The 17,182-nt window shown below is 45.9% G+C and overlaps 2 protein-coding genes across 5 annotated transcripts in view; one reads left to right on the forward strand and one right to left on the reverse strand.

The window, feature by feature from the left end:
* ADCY3 (adenylate cyclase 3) overlaps nucleotides 1-4,977 on the forward strand; it is a 93,187-nt gene extending 88,210 nt beyond the window's left edge. The window contains exons 18-21 of the mRNA XM_081000880.1: nucleotides 1,011-1,130; nucleotides 2,125-2,251; nucleotides 2,968-3,092; nucleotides 3,850-4,977. Of these exons, the coding sequence (XP_080857006.1) occupies nucleotides 1,011-1,130; nucleotides 2,125-2,251; nucleotides 2,968-3,092; nucleotides 3,850-4,032 (555 nt within the window). The 3' untranslated portion in view covers nucleotides 4,033-4,977. The remainder of the gene's footprint in view (nucleotides 1-1,010; nucleotides 1,131-2,124; nucleotides 2,252-2,967; nucleotides 3,093-3,849) is intronic.
* Nucleotides 4,978-6,820: 1,843 nt separating this feature from the next.
* On the reverse strand, nucleotides 6,821-17,088 carry CENPO (centromere protein O). Of its 4 annotated transcripts, none has more exons than XM_081001167.1 (6): nucleotides 16,951-17,088; nucleotides 14,376-14,536; nucleotides 13,908-14,034; nucleotides 12,690-12,949; nucleotides 9,095-9,266; nucleotides 6,821-7,710 (listed from the first exon to the last, which is right to left on the reverse strand). In XM_081001167.1, exons 1-6 carry the CDS (start codon nucleotides 16,961-16,963, stop codon nucleotides 7,529-7,531), a joined length of 915 nt encoding a protein of 304 aa, XP_080857293.1. In that variant the 5' UTR covers nucleotides 16,964-17,088; the 3' UTR covers nucleotides 6,821-7,528. The 4 variants fall into 4 exon arrangements, with proteins under 4 accessions (XP_080857293.1, XP_080857292.1, XP_080857291.1 ...); XM_081001166.1 differs by having other exon boundaries at nucleotides 16,948-17,075; XM_081001165.1 differs by having other exon boundaries at nucleotides 16,870-17,024.
* Between the last annotated feature and the right edge of the window lie 94 nt (nucleotides 17,089-17,182).

Consider the following 17,182-nt stretch of genomic DNA (forward strand, 5'->3'; position numbering starts at 1 on the left):
ATGGCCAAACAACTGCTGCTTAAAAACCTCCAAGGAGGGAGAGCCCACTGTCTTCTGAGGGAGTCCGTCTCCCCATCGAAAAGCTTTTCCTGTCAGAAAGTTCTTCTTATTATTATTATTATTATTATTATTATTATTATTATTAAATTTATATGCTGCCCTTCATCCGTAGATCTCAGGGCGGTTCGCAACATAAAAAGACTATTAAAAAACACAAAATACAGTGGTACCTCGGTTCTCAAATGTCTCCATTGACAAACATTTCGGAATGCTGAAAACCCGGAAGTAAATGCTTCTGTTTTTGAACGTGCCTCGGAAGTCGAACGTGTTTTTCAATTTTCTCAATTGAATTTGTTGACAGCCCTTTGAGCCTCGGTTTTCAAACATTTCGGAACTTCTGGAACGGATTACGTTTGAGAACCGAGGTACCACTGTACATAATTGAACAATAAACCAATAACTGCGCCCCCCCCCCCGCCAATCATAGAATCATAGAGTTGGAATAGACCACAAGGGCCATCGAGTCCAACCCCCTGCCAAGCAGGAAACACCATCAGAGCAATGGTTAGTCAAAATCTCTTTTCTTGCCATTTGAATCCGTTGGTTCAAGTCCCTCCCCTCTGCAGCAGCAGAAAACAGACTCGCTCCCTCTTCCATGGGAGAACCGTTCAGGTATTTGAAGGTGGCTCTCATATCACCTCGTGGTCTTCTCTTCCCAACTTCCTCCACTGTTTCTCATGAGGCCTGGGTCCCAGACCATTTTGCGCATGCACCTGGTGCATTATGTGCTTGCTGGAGTGGGGCGGTGCGTTATTTGCTTGGTGGGGAGTAGGTGTATCTGCCCCTCCATCCAGGGAAGGGGATCATTAGCCAAGAAGGAGGGCAGACAGGCCCTAGAGTGCTATTGTTTCCAACCAACCCCACAGCAACCGCTAACTGGTTTGCTGATCCCTATAGTAATCACGATTTTTTTTTTGGGGGGGGTGCTTTTTGTCCATTGATTCCCACAGCTCCTGGATGACCCTCAGTTCCGCTGCATCACCAAGATCAAAACCATTGGCAGCACCTACATGGCAGCTTCTGGAGTGACCCCCGACGTCAACACCAATGGCTACAACAATGCTGTTAAGGTAAACGGAAGGGAAGGGGATAGTTTGTGCAGCTATGGGGAGGAAATGAATAGAAAAGCTTATTCCAACAGCTGATGAGAGTTGCTGTCTAAAACACCTGGAAGGCACCATATTAGCAAAGGTTATAATAACCAGAGGACGCGGGTGGCGTTGTAGTCTAAACCACTGAGCCTCTTGGGCTTGCTGATCAGAAGGTGGGCGGTTCGAATCCCCGCAACAGAGTGAGCTCCCGTTGCTCTGTCCCAGCTCCTGTCTACCTAGCAGTTTGAAAGCACGCCAGTGCAAGTAGATAAATAGGTACCACTGTGGTGGGAAGGTAAATGGTGTTTCCGTGCGCTCTGGTTTCTGTCAGAGTGCTCTGTTGCACCAGAAGCGGTTTAGACCTGTTGGCTGCATGACCCAGAAAACTGTCTGTGGACAAATACCGTCTCCCACAGCCTGAAAGAGACGAGGGCTGCAACCCCATAGTCGCCTTGGACTGGACTTAACTATCCCAGGGGTCCTTTACCTTTACCTTTTTACAATAACCAGGGGAACTCCTGAGTCCGGCCCACTAGGTTTGTGTAACAAGCACTGCACCATGTCAAATCCTTCTGTCGAGCCTGAATGAGAGAGACTTGACCATTGCTCCTCTATTTCGAGTGACAGAGCTCTGAGAAGGAACCGGGAAATGTTAGATATGGGAGCTTATGGAAGAGAGAGGAGTCACGGGTTCTGCTCATTCAATGCTTGAAAAAGACTTTTTGCATCCATTTCAGAATTAACAAATGGGCTTCAGTTAATGTGCAGAATATTAGGAATAAAGGAAGAGCATTAGTGTTCAATAAATAAAATTTGGCTGTATTCATTCCCTTTGGAGATGTGCAAAGTAACTCACTGTGTTAACAAGAATAGAGGATCTATTGCTCAGGAGGCTCGTGAAGTACTTAGGAGTGGAGTTGTGCCTCCCTGGGGGACCTAATCCTGTCTGCTTTCCTTCCTTTGCTTGGCTCAGAAGGAAGATCTTTCGGAAAAGGAGCGCTGGCAGCACTTGGCAGATCTTGCCGACTTCGCCCTAGCCATGAAGGAGACACTGATGAACATCAACTATCAGTCCTTCAATAACTTCATGCTGAGAATAGGCAAGTGGAAGATTTCGGCAGAGCCTAAAGAACGCGGATAGACTTTTTCCCCAGCTGTATCAGACACAGAGTCCTTCACAGACAGAACCGGGACAAACAATAACGCTGAATAGCTTTACGGAATTTACTGCTGCAAGACGCAGCGGTGGCATTGGGCCCAGGTGGTTTTAAAGAGAGATTGGGCAGATTCATGGAGAGGGGAGGTCCGTCAGTGGCCCTAAGCCTCAATACCAAAACAGAGCCTCCAGATTTCAGGCAGTATACTTTGACACGTTGCTGGCAGAGGGAGGGTGGGAGTGGTCAACTGGGAAATGGTTGTGGGCTTCGCTGAGGCATCTTGGTTTGATTTGGCAAGGGGTTTCTTACATTCTCCAGCCTCCTCTTAGTTTGGCCCTGCACACTGGGGCAAAGACTTTACGCACTTATAACTTGAACAGAGAGCCAGTGTGTTGTAGTGGCTAGAGGGTTGGACTAGAATTTGGGAGAGAAGGGTTCAAATCCCTACTTGGCTGTGAAGCTCACTGGGCGACAGCGGGGGCCAGTCACGCTCTCAGTCTAGCCTGTCTCACAGGGTTGTTGTGGGGATTAAATGAGGGGGTGGGGAGAACCATGTACACCAGCTTGAGCTCCCTGGAGACAAACTTGTGGGGTATAGAAGCAATAAATAAATAATACACATTTTCTCTCTCTCTCCCTCTCTTGCATGGCTTTGGCAGGCATGAATAAGGGGGCAGTGCTTGCAGGGGTCATTGGTGCCCGCAAACCTCACTACGATATTTGGGGGAACACAGTGAACGTGGCCAGCCGAATGGAGTCCACAGGCGTCATGGGGAATATTCAGGTGAGGAGGGTTGTGAAGGGTTGCGGTGGTGGGAATGAGAGTGACTCACACAAAACTTCCAAGGTAGCCTTAGGTTCTCCAGAATATTAGTTGAAAAACCACACCTTGTTAGTGCATTTAGAGGAGAGAGGAAGAGCCAGCCATACTTTTCATTTTGCACAAACCACCCTTTCCACCTAAACTGCCGTCACAGTTCCCAGGCGCCTCAGAGCAGTGCAGGGTCAAAACAGCCCAGCAACCCTGAGTTCAAGGGGTTATTGAAGTCTATGCCTGTATCTATCTCTTGACCATCTTCTCATCTTTAGGAGCATAATTGGGAAAGCAAGGCTGAAAGCACAGCTTGGGTTTTCTTGCGCACTGTTTAATTGTGTGCTTTATGGATTGTGTGATCAAATCACATGGCATTTCCAGATCTCACATTGCCCTTTGCATAGGATTGCCCTCCAGCAGATGTTTTCTCTTTCTGGCTGCTGTTGGTGGTGGCAACATCTAAGCCCAAGCAACCCAGCTCCCCAGCAGAACGTACCACTTCCTGTCCATTCTCATCCTGTCAATCTGAAGTCTCGTAGATACAAGACAGGATGGGGTGAAGCAGCCAACCTGCTGCCCTGCAGATGTTTTGGGTGCCTCTTGCCATACGTCATTGGCTCGACCGATGCAGCTTGGAGTCCCCTCGACATCAGATTGTGGGAGAGAGCTTTGCAAGGTTGGTCCCGCCAGATGGTTGCATCCATACCTTCTCCCTCCTCTTTTCCAGGTGGTGGAGGAAACCCACTTCATTCTGAAGGAGTACGGGTTCCGCTTCGTGCGCCGAGGGCACATCTTCGTCAAGGGCAAAGGGGACCTCTTGACTTACTTCATGAAAGGCCGCGAGAAACAAGGATCCTTCGTCAACGGCTCTTGCGTGACTTTGCCTCACCAGGTGGTTGACAGCTCATGATACCTCTTGGGCCTCGCATGCATCCGTTGCGGAAAAGGGTGGGTGCCTCTTGCGCTGCCCAAGGAGGCGCAGTTCTCGGCACCTCCTACTCCGGGCGGGAGACTGATATACACACCACTAACACCATTAGATTTACAGGAAACCACCCCCTCCCTTTGCCTGTTCCTTTCTTCTTGGAGGGTTATTATTTGTAAAGGGGCTCCCTCTGACAGCAGTGCCTGCCTTTGCCTCGTGACGTCGACTGCAGAGGAGTAAGGAGGGGTCGGTGGGAGGAATTCCTGTCTCTTGCACAAACACACGGGCTCTTGCACATTTGGGTCTGGAAGCGGGAGTAGAATTTCCACTGCAGCATCGCTTGAGTAGGGTCAACCTTGGCTACGTTACCTTTTTCTAGTCCAAGAAAGGGGCAGGGGATGTGGTCTTAATTTTCCACGTGCCTGGCCTCTGCATAGAGCTTTTTGCTGAAACAAATGCCAACTCAGGGTGGGTATTATGGCAAGCAGGCTGGGAGAGAAAGCCAAATGAGATTCGTGGTTGGGTTGTTCATTCTTACCTTTGGAGCTCACCTTTTGCCACAAAACCACTGTAGGTAAGTAGGAGAAAAGGGGGGGGGGAGAGAGAGCAAGTGCAATCTATTTCTTTTGAGACTAAGAAGAAGTCCTATTTCAGATATATTATATATATAAATATATATATATATATAAAAGATACAGATTAACTTTATATTTTTAATTGCGTCTTAATTCTGAGAGTGAGGTGGCTCTTTCAAGCCACAACTTGCATCTTTTTTCTGCCCTCACCTCTGCTGATGCTGTAAAAGAGAGAGATTTATATAGCCTGGTCCAAGACTGTTTTTACACCTTCATCCGATTGTTAAGTTGAAATACAACCTGTAATTATTTCTCTAGTTTCTCAAATAGAATCAGTTTGGTTTTAAAGTTACAAGGTGTCTTGTTTCGTCTTTGTTGGGGGTGGGAGCGAAAACGCTCAGTTTCCTTGCGCAGAGTCCAAAGAGATGCCATTATACCACAAGCACACAAGTGGACAGTGTGGAGTTTGGTAGGATGATGGCTGAACTGGCTCCGGATATTTGAGAATACCAGCTTTCATTTAAAGAACGGGTTTCCACATCTCAAAATGAAGCCTAAGAGTGACAGTATGTTATTTTTTTAAAAGCAAACCATTATGATAAGCAGGAGCAAGCAGCTGGTGTGGGTGGCAGTGTTAGAGAACGGCCCTCCTGACACTATCCTTGCAGTGTTGAGCTCAGGAGCCTGATGGGAAAATGTTTTCTTCCACAATTAGTGGAAGGTCTTAGGCAGTGAGGATATGCAGTACATTGCTTGCTTATTCCTCCTGTTGCAGAAGTTAGAAAGTGCAGCTATTTGAATGCAGAATCTCCTTCTCCAGGTAATAGAGGCCAGTGGTGAGGGAGCCCTTGCTTCCAGTTGCTTTGCAGATGGGATCCTGCAGACTCAGTAATGGCAGACGTCTGACGGCGATAAAGACACAAGCTCCTGAAACTGAGGGAAATGCCTCTGCCTGCTGCTGAAGACATACAGGGGTGCTTATCCTATTCCTAAATAGCCCTCCTAGATCAAGCCAGTGGCCTATCTTGTTCAGTATCCTGTTCTGTCTCAAAAGCAGGACGTGAGCACAACAGCCTCGCTCTTCCCATTTGTGATTCCCAGCAACTGGCATTCAGAGGCAGACGGCATTATGCCCTAGTGAGTGCGCTTGCTTGAAGCATCTGCTCAGCTTCTGTTAGTTATGAAATCACCTTAGTAGATCAGGCTTACTATTACATGGCTTGAGTCCTGTTAAGGGTGCTCTTGTGGAAGAAGCCATGTCCCAAAGTTTTTTAAGTCTGTGGTGTCCTCCACGCCACATCCAAGATGTTCCTTGGGAGCTGGACGGGCTCTGTACAGAAGGAAGCTACTGGCACAGGTCCAGCCAGCCAAGTCTCCATAGCACATGCCATGCTCTGATGTCTCACCTCTGAACAAATCAGAGGGGCATTAATAAGGTGATAGATACAGGTAGGTAGCTGTGATGGTCTGCCGTAGTCGAAACAAAATAAAAATATTCCTTCCAGTTGCACTTTAGAGACCAACTAAGTTTGTCATTGGTATGAGCTTTCAGTGTATCTGAAGAAGTGTGCATGCACACGAAAGCTCATACCAATGACAAACATAGTTGGTCTCTAAGGTGCTACTGGAAGGAATTTTTTTTAAATAAGGTGATGCGTGGAATCAGAGGGCTAGGAACCCTGGGCTGGCCCTTTGCTGCCCCAACATTTTGCTCAGTGTCACCTGTCCTATCCTTCCTCCCACTGCTGTCAGGTCCACCAGTGCTAACCTTTGCTAAAAAACACACCCATGGCCTGACTGGAATTCAAGCTGCTACCAGCCAACTGCTACTTATTAAAGACCCTGCTGAAACAACCACTAGCACTAACAAGTTAATTTTATTTAACCAACTTATTTCTAGCAAATGTATTAGTGCCGGTATATGAAACAGAATACCAAGCTAGTTAACTCTGGGATGTGACACGACTTTAAGAGTAGAATAATAACAAAAAGCCAACTAGCCTGCAGAAATGGGAAGATTGAGACACAGTCTTAGGGAAGCTGCTCAAGTGAGTGATGTTTGTCCAGCTTCAAGATGAGATTGCATGAAATTGCTTATTTGAGTTCAGTTACAGGCCCAAAACAGCCTTGGTTTCCCTGATGGCAAAACTAATGGAGACTGGATGCTTAACAGGAGGGAAAAAAAAGACAGCAAAATATTAGAGCTTAACTATTGGCCTTTTATGAAGAGCAATATAAGACTGATATCAATAAGCACATATGCTACAGATTCTTGTATATCCTCACCAGTGAAGTACACATTACTGTCCATGTGAGCGATTAATTTGCTTTTGAACGTATTATAAAAGTAGAAACATTTAATTTTTATAAAAAGGAAACTCCGTATTACATTTTAAGGTTCTCCACGTAGTTCCAGCTGCTTTTGCATGGTTGGCAGCTGTTTTTGGAGATGGCCAGTGGCCAAGAAGCTTCTTGCATTTAAAATTGCAGCATCGAAACACTCTAGCCAGCCTCAAAAGGAAATAAAAGAAAAGAACTGTTTCCCATGTGAATCCTGCCACGTGAACCTGCTTTGGCCCCTTTCATGGTAAGAATATGGGATGGAAATGACTCCCACAATGTCACAGAAAGCACAAAGGTTGAAAAGTGAAAAAAACTGCCGCACCCATAACTGGATTAGCAGCATCTAGCAGAATCTTTTGCCGGTAGCTGCTTCCATCACGCTTCAATAACGCACACCACTTTAGAGGTGCACACTTTGCCCACTGGGCTGGCAGAGAACTCCAAACAGCCTGCTGCTTAGAAGGCATCTTTTCAGCAACACAGGGAACAGAGGTTTTCTGTGCAGGACCGATCGCAGTACTCTGAAGTGCTATTGTTGATAGGTAATTCACACTGCAGCAATCTCAGAGAGCCGTGTTGTCATCGGAAGTCACGCCCGTGGAAGAGGCAGGCAAACCCGGTAAAGAAGATGGGCTCTGATTTTCTTCTGAGGTTGTGATGCAATGAAAAGCTTCATGAAGAGATTTCTCTTGGAACAGGGGCAAATGAACTGCCGCCATGTCTAGCATAGAGGCTGGAGAATTTTCTGTTGAAGAAGAAAAAGCGGGTGGGAGGAAGAGTAGAGGATTACAGTACAAAACAGCTAGTCTCCCTCCCCAACAAAACTTATTTCCTCCAGACTCTGGGGAAGTGACTTGGTTTTGTTGTTGTCCCGAATATCTACACATGGTGGAGAGAGAATATATCCCAAAAGGAGTTTCTCACGTGTCGTTTTCACAAGCTAATCTGGACTCTATGGTTTCATTGGTTACATCATTAGCAGGAAAAGGCACTCTGCAACTGCCTATCTTTCTCCTTTTTGGGTTGCATGCATATTCCCTGGAGACCAAAGGCCATCCACTCATCCTCACAGCTTGTTCACACACTCATAAAAAGGGGGAATGTTTATCTTTTGCATTTTATGAAGTAAATGGCGGTATAGGGAAAGACAGCCAGGGGAACCTCACAAGGTGGTAGTATTGTTTATTTCGAAAGCCCTAGTTTTCTACACTTACAGCAACATATCTTGAGTGCAATAACTCTTTAGAAGCAACTAAAACACAAACCCAGAAAACGTAATTCATGCAAATGCGTCGTGCCATTTAGGCACACTCTATATACTATTTCTGTGAGTTCTGCAGAGGACTGCTCAAAACGGGTGAGGAACCTGTGGGCTTTCAGATGATGCTAGACTACATATCCTATAACTATGACCACTGGCTAAGCTATTAGGAGTTTGTAGTATTTGAAGATTCACCTCTTTAGTGTTTTTTTGCACAATCAAATCCTAGCTTAATACACCAAGATATCCATGAGCTTTGTACAGGTGTAGGCAGTCCCTTTGCCTCACCCTTCATGTGAGCATTGAGGCTCAGCCTTCACTTCTGATTCTGCGCAGGGGAACCCTGTGCCTTATGTTGGAGGTTGGGCTTCCGTGACCCCCTCGTATCTGCATCTCCCTGTTCTGCCTCATTATCCATAGAAACCGCCTGCTTCTCTGTAACTTTTGCTCTGGAATCTGAAGAAGATTCCTCCAGCAGGGGCATGAACAATATCTTAAGAGGTGTGCACTTTTGAACTGTTCAGTCCGCCATCTTGATTCAAAATGGTGCCTGCCAATATCCAAATGTAGACTAAAATCCTCTCTTTCATCTCAGGGACCATGCCAATTTGGGCAATGATTACCTTCAGAGGTGCCCAAATACGTGGCATTTGGAATGGTTCAGTCTGCCATCCTGAATCAATACAGTGCCAGACGATATTCAAAAGTAGACAAAAACTGGCACCTACATCTCAGGAACCAAATTGGGCGATGGTATTCTAATCTGTTTTCAGATGCATAGAGAACAGACGGACAGGCAGTGGGAGACGGACAAACAACTTTCTAAAGTATATAGTAGATTATCAACCCCAAGCTGCAGTTCTCTCACCTTTACATGCAACAGTGACCTCGGTTGGGAAGGCACTCATAGGATCTCCGTAAGTTAGTTTTGCTGTGAATGGGAAAGTCTGATCTTCTCCTGCCACACCATAGTTAAATTTAAGTAGGTTGTATAAGGAATTCCCCTGCAAATGTCCTTCAAGGAAAGCAGCAAAACGCTCCTGCAAGTAAGGAAAGGCAACAGTAGAACCACTAAGGAAACCCAGCAGAGGGCAGCTTCCCAACTTCTGAAGATCTCTAGGAAAAGGTCAACTCTGCATGCAGCACCCTGGAGGTCATCAGAAGCCAACCACTGTAAAAAAAACTATATAATAATAATAAATTTATAATAATACATTTTATTTATATCCCGCCCTCCCCAGCCGAAGTTGGGCTCAGGGCGGCTAACAACAATCAAAATAATCCAACGTTCTAAAAACATTTCATTATAAAAATTAATTAAAATCAAATTGGTGGCAACCATTAAGCAAAATTCTGTGCAGATTGCCAGAAGAGGGGGTCAGGCTGCGCCCTGACCAAAGGCCTGGTGGAACAGCTCTGTCTTGCAGGCCCTGCGGAAAGATGTCAGGTCCCGCAGGGCCCTAGTCTCTTGTGACAGAGTGTTCCACCAGATTGGAGCTGTGGCCGAGAAAGCCCTGGCTCTAGCTGAGGCCAGCCTAACCTCTCTGTGGCCTGGGACCTTCAGGATGTTTTTATTTGCAGACCGTAAGTTCCTCTGTGGGACATACCAGGAGAGGCGGTCCCGTAGGTACGAGGGTCCTAGGCCGTATAGGGCTTTAAAGGTTAAAACCAGCACCTTAAACCTGATCCTGTACTCCACCGGGAGCCAGTGCAGCTGGTATAGCACCGGCTGAATGTGATCACGCAGCGAAGACCCCATAAGGAGTCTCGCTGCGGCATTCTGCACCCGCTGGAGTTTCTGGGTCAGTCTCAAGGGCAGCCCCACGTAGAGCGAGTTACAATAATCCAGTCTGGAGGTGACCGTCGTGTGGATCACAGTGGCTAGGTCAGGGCGAGAGAGGTAAGGAGCCAACTGCTTAGCTTGGCGGAGATGAAAAAATGCCGCCTTTGTTATAGCTGTAATCTGCACCTCCATAGAGAGGGAGGTATCGAAGATTACACCCAAACTCTTAACGAACGATGCTGGCACTAATTGCACCCCCGCAAGAGATGGGAGTTGCCCCCTCAATCCCATATCGTCCCGTCCCAGCCAGAGGACCTCTGTCTTCGAAGGATTTAACTTCAACCGGCTCCCACGTAACCATCCAGCCACAGCCTCCAGACATCTGGTCAGTGTGTCTGGGGCCGAGTCAGGATGGCCATCCATCAACAGATAGAGTTGGGTGTCATCGGCATACAGCTTTCCCAAATGTGTGGATGGATAAGTTTGTTCTAAAGCACCAACTTGCCTTATTCAGAGGTTATCCAGCCTCACAGGAAAAGTTTGTGCCGGATTTGGAAATGCAATTCAAATTACAGCTCTTATTCCAGGGGGTTGTTGTTGTTGTTTGGGGGTGGGGGAGAAAGTAAAGAGAGAATGAGGTTTCAATCTCACTCCCTGGCTTAATCCTGACCAGAGGTGTTGGACAGAACAATCTTGTGTTGGAGACAATTGTTCTCCTTCCGGGGGGAGATGCACTGAATCCCACACTCAAAATCCAGTTTTTTTCCTGGGCTGCCACTCATTCAGTTGGGACGGTGTGTTGCTAGGCTCCCCTGTTGCATGCATCTTGCTTGATCCAACTGGATGGTTTTACTCAACTGGCCTTCAATCACAGAGGAAACCTTTTGCTCCCATTTCTGTGGGTGTGAAGCATAATCCACAGAGCGACTAACAAAAGATGTGGGCTGCAGGCAAATTAATGCAGCTGAATCAGTGACTCTTTGGTGGATTCCAACCCCATGGGTGGTATCCAACTAATTCATTCTGCCAGTGCAAGAATGCAACTTCCCACCCACTGTGCATTCCCTGCACACTCCCCAAATCTGCTGCAGAGTCTTGAGATAATCCACAGAACAAATTTAGGGGGCATGGAAGGAAGGGGGTGGAGTTCCACTACGCAAGTGGAAATCCTTGAAATGATGGAGCATGTTGGCTGGATACTGCCCCATGTCCTTTATGAGAGAAAACAAAGCTACAGAGAAAAGAACCTAGGCTTCCCCCTGCAGCCAGCAGTGTATCACTTTGAGGATCATGGCCCTTAGCCTCTATTATTATTGTATTAAGTATTGCGTAGGGCTCTGTGAGGCAGATTAGGCCAAAGCTTACTTCTCTGAGGCCACCCAGTGGCCAGCTTGCATAGCGCATATTAAGAGAGTCTAAAGCAGGCTGGTGCAGAGCTTGTCCCCAGGCCTTGTTAGAATACAGTTTGAAGCTCAAAAAAGCAATTGGCTCTTGGCGGGGTCCCTGGCCGGCTTAGACCTCTGAGGCCCAGGGTAAGAGGCTTGCCTCTCCTGCATCGGCCTGGTCTGAAGACACTGTCCACACCAAAGCTCACGTGGAAGAGGGTCAGGGGGCCAAGGCAAAATCAGTAATATTTACCCATTTAAAACAGAATTTTAAAAAAGTTCAGTTATATTAAGTGTCCGTTAAACATCATCAGTTTGAAAACAACATCTAAGCACACATATCCTTGTCTGTAAACATGCTTTTAAAACTGAATGCATGACAACGTAGCACGACCTGAAATCTGTTTTCTAAAAAACAGAAGTGCAATTTTTAGGTCAGTTATTATACGGATTGCTTATTTATCATGAACGGTAGTCATTATTGTGCAAAATATGAACCTGTCAACCAAACACAAGGACCATTTACTTTCCATGTAATGGAGAAACGCCTTTTCTGACCAGCAAGTAGCAGGCAGTGCTTCTGCAAAGTTCTAGGTACTTGGTATCCATGTGTAATCTTGCTCAGGGTTTTTACAGAGAGCCAAACAGAAATAATCAAATTTGGTTATTGTATTTTTAACATGTTCTGGGTTTTTTTCATTTTTTCATCTTAAAAAAAAAAAAAAAAAAAAAAGGAAATCACAATTCCTCCCCTAAATTCTGCAGTGGAGGAGGAGGAGGAGGAGGAGTTTGGATTTGATATCCCGCTTTATCACTACCCGAAGGAGTCTCAAAGCGGCTCACGTTCTCCTTTCCCTTCCTCCCCCACAACAAACACTCTGTGAGGTGAGTGGGGCTGAGAGACTTCAGAGAAGTGTGACTGGCCCAAGGTCACCCAGCAGCTGCATGTGGAGGAGCGGGGAAGCGAACCCGGTTCACCAGATTACGAGACTACCGCTCTTAACCATTACACCACACTGTGCTAAAATCCTGTGGGTTGCCCCATGATTTACATGGTTTGAAACACAAACTGTACCAGCAACTGGCCAGGAGCACCTGACCCCTCATGGTGGAAGCAGCCAGAAGCCTCAGGGCAAAGCAGAGTTTTGAGACGACAGCAGCTCCACCCACCCTGACCTTCAGTAATGCTCTCCCTTTTGACCGATCGTTCAATTACAGTGAACAGACAGAATAAAAATCTTGCTTCCCATTTCACACACATAGACTCTGGAGTGCACAAATAGGGTCTCTCCTACCTGTAACTGATCTGCCTGGAATTTTCTCCCAGCGTAAGCGTTCAGGTGGTTTGAGAGCACAGACAAGAAGCGCTTGATGTCTGTCTGCAGATGCTTGCGAGCGATGTGCTCCAAGGGGATGAAGGGTGGCATGGAGTGGCGCAGGATCCGGACTGGCTGGTGTATGTGGAGGTCCAGGTAATAAGAGTCCAGGTAGGTGCCTTCAAAGGCAGTGCTGATGCACAGACAGACTCCTTGCTTGGTAAGCTTCCCACTGAGGCCTAGGGGAAAAACATCCTTACTCCGTATTGCGACAAATCAGATTTACAAAAGCAGGAGTATTAAGAGTAGACTGCTCCTTTACAGTGGGAGGAGCATCAGATGATGAACAGTTTCCAGCTTCCTCTAATATTGTGCCAATTTATTATTTTTGATCCTGGCACGTGGTTTCATGAAACATCCAGGGTGCCCAGCTACTGTCTGCTTCTGCTTGGTCCCAAGCTTTCTCTTCCCTTTTTGGCCTTCTAGACTCAAAGGCCTTGTCATTGGAAAAGAAAGAAGGAACTTTCACCCTCAGGTGCTCAGGATCACCCCCAATGTTTGGGATACATAAGAAGCAGTCCTAAGAGGAGAATGAAGCACACAAACAGCTGCTATAAAAAAAAGGGTATTAAGCAAATTGTGAAATACCGATAGATCCTAGAAATATGCTTTTAAATTATTTGGAAGAATTATTGAAATGTGTGTTATTCTGACCACAGTAAAATGTCAAGAACTACTTATAGAAATAAACATATTTATCCTGTGTCCGAATGGTTTTTGGAATTTGGGATGTTGCTATTCTGTATGTTAATTTATTATAGCCATACAAGAGAGATAAAATGTATGAGAATAAGCTAACAGACAAACAAGTCATTTCTATAACGAAAAATTTGAAGGGAGTGTAAGACGCTTTTTATTAGAACTAAAAGCTTTCCTTCTCCTCCTTTGTTATTTATGGTGTGACAAATGCCTATTTCATCAACACTTTTTGTATACTTTTTACATTTACAATAAAAACTAAGAAAAAAGATCGACGCAAGTAGGGGATTAAAAGAGATTAACCACCCCACAACCTCTGTGTTCTGCAGCAGAGGTGCCAAATGCTTAATTAAGTCATTAGAGCAAAAAAGACAGAGAACTGGGGGAGACTCCACCCAGCAAAGACCTAGCCAAGCAGCATACAACTGAGAAGATTACCTGTCAGACGAAAGACGTGCAGTAACTCCTTGGTGCTCTCAGTCTTCCACTCCAGAAGGACTTGTTGAATCTCTGTAGCCTTAGAAGTCAGAGGACCACTTTTGGTTTTGTCTTTGACCCCAACAATCTACAAAAGACCACAAGCTCAGCTGTTATTAGGTGGCATGAAGGAACTACAAGCAGAAACCAGTTCAAGTGCTGTTGAAGATGTATGAACCTGGACATCTCTAACTGCAAAAAGCCACCACAGCAGAGGCTTCAGTCTAGGATTTCTAGAAAGATTTCTTACGCATAGCCAATTTCCTTAAGGGTTAAGACAAGAATGTTAAGTTGCTAAATAAATATAAGCAACTGTTCTGACTTGATCATAAGGTATTTAATTTTTGCACATTTCCCCACTTGTGCATGCAACCGTGTGCTGCCATAGGCTTAAACTTCACCATGGTTCACGGTGCACTTTGCACCTACTTGAGAACGACACACTTCCAATTTGGCCCTCAGCAAATCTCTTTGACGCCTCAGTTCCTTGATCCTTGCTTTCATTCTGTCCACATTCTCCTCATGTTCTCTCTTTTCCCTTTGTTTCTTGCGGGCAGAAGCTTCCAGCGTTTCCAGGTGGGAAAAGATACCTGCAAAGAACCACAATGCAAGTCAATGGCAGCAGCATCCATTTGTTTCTACTGCAGAGAACAACCGAACTGTATTTGCATATTTGGTGCAGTGGACAAATGCAAAACTTGCCATTAAATTCACCTCGTGAGAATTAACTTCTCTAATTTTAAGTTAAGACTGGAAGAAGAGCCTGCTTTGTTGTTGTTGAGTCGTTTAGTCGTGTCCGACTCTTCGTGACCCCCTGGACCAGAGCACGCCAGGCCCTCCTGCCTTCCACTGCCTCCCGCAGTTTGGTCAAACTCAAGCTGGTAGCTTCGAGAACACTGTCCCACCATCTCGTCCTCTGTCGTCCCCTTCTCCTTGTGCCCTCCATCTTTCCCAACATCAGGGTCTTTTCCAGGGAGTCTTCTCTTCTCATGAGGTGGCCAAAGTCTTGGAGCCTCAGCTTCAGGATCTGTCCTTCCAGTGAGCACTCAGGGCTGATTTCCTTCAGAATGGAGAGGTTTGATCTTCTTGCAGTCCATGGGACTCTCAAGAGTCTCCTCCAGCACCAGAATTCAAAAGCATCGATTCTTCGGCGATCAGCCTTCTTGATGGTCCAGCTCTCACTTCCTTACATCACTACAGTACTGGGAAAACCATAGCTTTTACTATACGGACCTTTGTTGGCAAGGTGATGTCTCTGCTTTTTAAGATGCTGTCTAGAGCCTGCTGGATCAGGCCAAATGGGGCCCATATAGGTCAGCACCTTGTTGTTACGGTGGCCAATTCCATTATGGGAATCCTGCAAACAGGATCCCAGCATAAGAGCCCTTTCTCCCCTTCTGTCGCTTCAAGAAACCGGTATTAAGAAGCATTTGCGACCTCCAATCTGTGGGATAAATCAGCCTCATATAAACAAGGTGCACAGGTAGGTTGTGCTCTGCCCTCCACAGTCAAGGCAGTAACGCTCCTGAGCATCCGTTGCTGGCCTGATCTGGCTGCAGGGCGGCTCTAACGATTCTTCTCTGGTCTTCCTCAGCCATATCAGTGACTAGAGGACACACCTCTTGCGCCCCGCACCCACATGTGGCTTGTTTATTTAATTTGTCCTCCATTTGATTGCAAAACAAACCAAGAAAGCACAAAAAGAAATAAAAACAATAAAATTATCAACAATAATAATTTTATAATTTATACCCTACCCATTAAGAAAAATTGGCATCCATGGTGTAAGACTTTTAAACTTTTTAAAAGTTATAGCTACCTATCTATAGATACAGTGGTGCCCCGCAAGACGAATGCCTCGCAAGACGGAAAACCCGCTAGACGAAAGGGTTTTCCGTTTTTGAGTTGCTTCGCAGGACAAATTTCCCTATGGGCTTGCTTCGCAAGACGAAAATGTCTTGCGAGTCTTGAGATTTTTTCCCCCGCTTCCCCCCCCTTTTTCTAAGCCGCTAAGCCGCTAATAGCCTTTTAGCAGCTAAGCCACTAAGCCGATAAGCCTTTAATAGCCGCTAAACTGCTAATAGCGCTAATCCGCTAATCCACTAATAGGGTTGCTCCGCAAGACGAAGAAACCGCTAGACAAAGACACTCGCGGAACGGATTAATTTCGTCTTGCGAGGCACCACTGTACATATATATTTTTTTAGTTAAATTAACATTTAATAGCTTTTTAATCTGTCTATTTACCTACCCTACATATATAGGTTGAATTCTATTAATGTTTAATATCTTTTAAAAATCTATCTATAGATTTTACTTTTATACCTGAAGGAGCGTCTCCACCCCCATCGTTCTGCCCAGACACTGAGTTCCAGGGCTGAGGGCCTTCTGGGCCTTCTCGGTGGTGACGCCCTCCCTGTGGAACGCCCTCCCACCAGATGTCAAGGAGCCAAACAACTATCTGACATTTAGAAGGCATCTGAAGGCAGCCCTGTTCAGGGAAGTTCTTAATGACTGATGTTTTAATGTATTTTTAATCTTTTGTTGGAAGCCGCCCAGAGCGGCTGGGGAATAATTAATTAATTGTTGTTGTAAAAAGATGGGCGGTGTAAAAATAACAAATTATTACTATTATTATTGTATACAGTATATATATTGAATTCTATTAATGTTTAGTAGCTTTTTAATACACATATTGTTTTAGTTCAATTAACGTATAACAGCTTTTTAATCTATCTACATTGAATCTATCTATATTGCTTAATATTATATTATATATATATTATATATATAATATTATAATATATATTAATCTATCTATATTGAATTCTATTAGCATTCTATAGCTTTTTATTCTCTTTACCTGCCTATCTATATACCGCTATATTTTGAATTCTATGAGCGTTCAGTGACTCCCATTTGCCTTCAGCCTTTCCTCCTTCACTCCCCGGAGCCCTTTCCATGCCCGGAACCGGGCGCGGCCGGGGCCTCACTCACTCACCGCCGCCGCCGTCCATCCTCCCCTCCGCCGATCGAGCTTCGCCAAGGGCCGCCCTGACAGGGTCACTCGAGCGCCTCCCTCGCCGGAAGAACAGGCCGCCGTCTCCGCGGCAACCGCCGCGTTCGAAAACCCCGCGCGACCGGCGCCCGACGCCGGAAGTGCGTCACGCGCTCCTGTCCTCGACGCGGTCCCGCTTTCGAACGATAACCCTCAAGAGCGGCATCCTTCCGTTCGA

Source organism: Podarcis pityusensis, assembly GCF_964106645.2.
Source record: "Podarcis pityusensis genome assembly, chromosome: 3".
In the NCBI taxonomy this organism is placed as follows: domain Eukaryota; kingdom Metazoa; phylum Chordata; class Lepidosauria; order Squamata; family Lacertidae; genus Podarcis; species Podarcis pityusensis.

Coding starts and splice junctions, on each gene's coding strand:
- CENPO (XM_081001165.1), bottom strand. CDS start 16,909: ATGGAAAGGGCTCCGGGGAGTGAAGGAGGAAAGGCTGAAG. Junction 14,035..14,375: donor TGGAAGTGTGTCGTTCTCAA/GTAGGTGCAAAG, acceptor GGTCTTTTGTAG/ATTGTTGGGGTCAAAGACAA. Junction 7,711..9,094: donor GGTCACTGTTGCATGTAAAG/GTGAGAGAACTG, acceptor CTTCTTCAACAG/AAAATTCTCCAGCCTCTATG.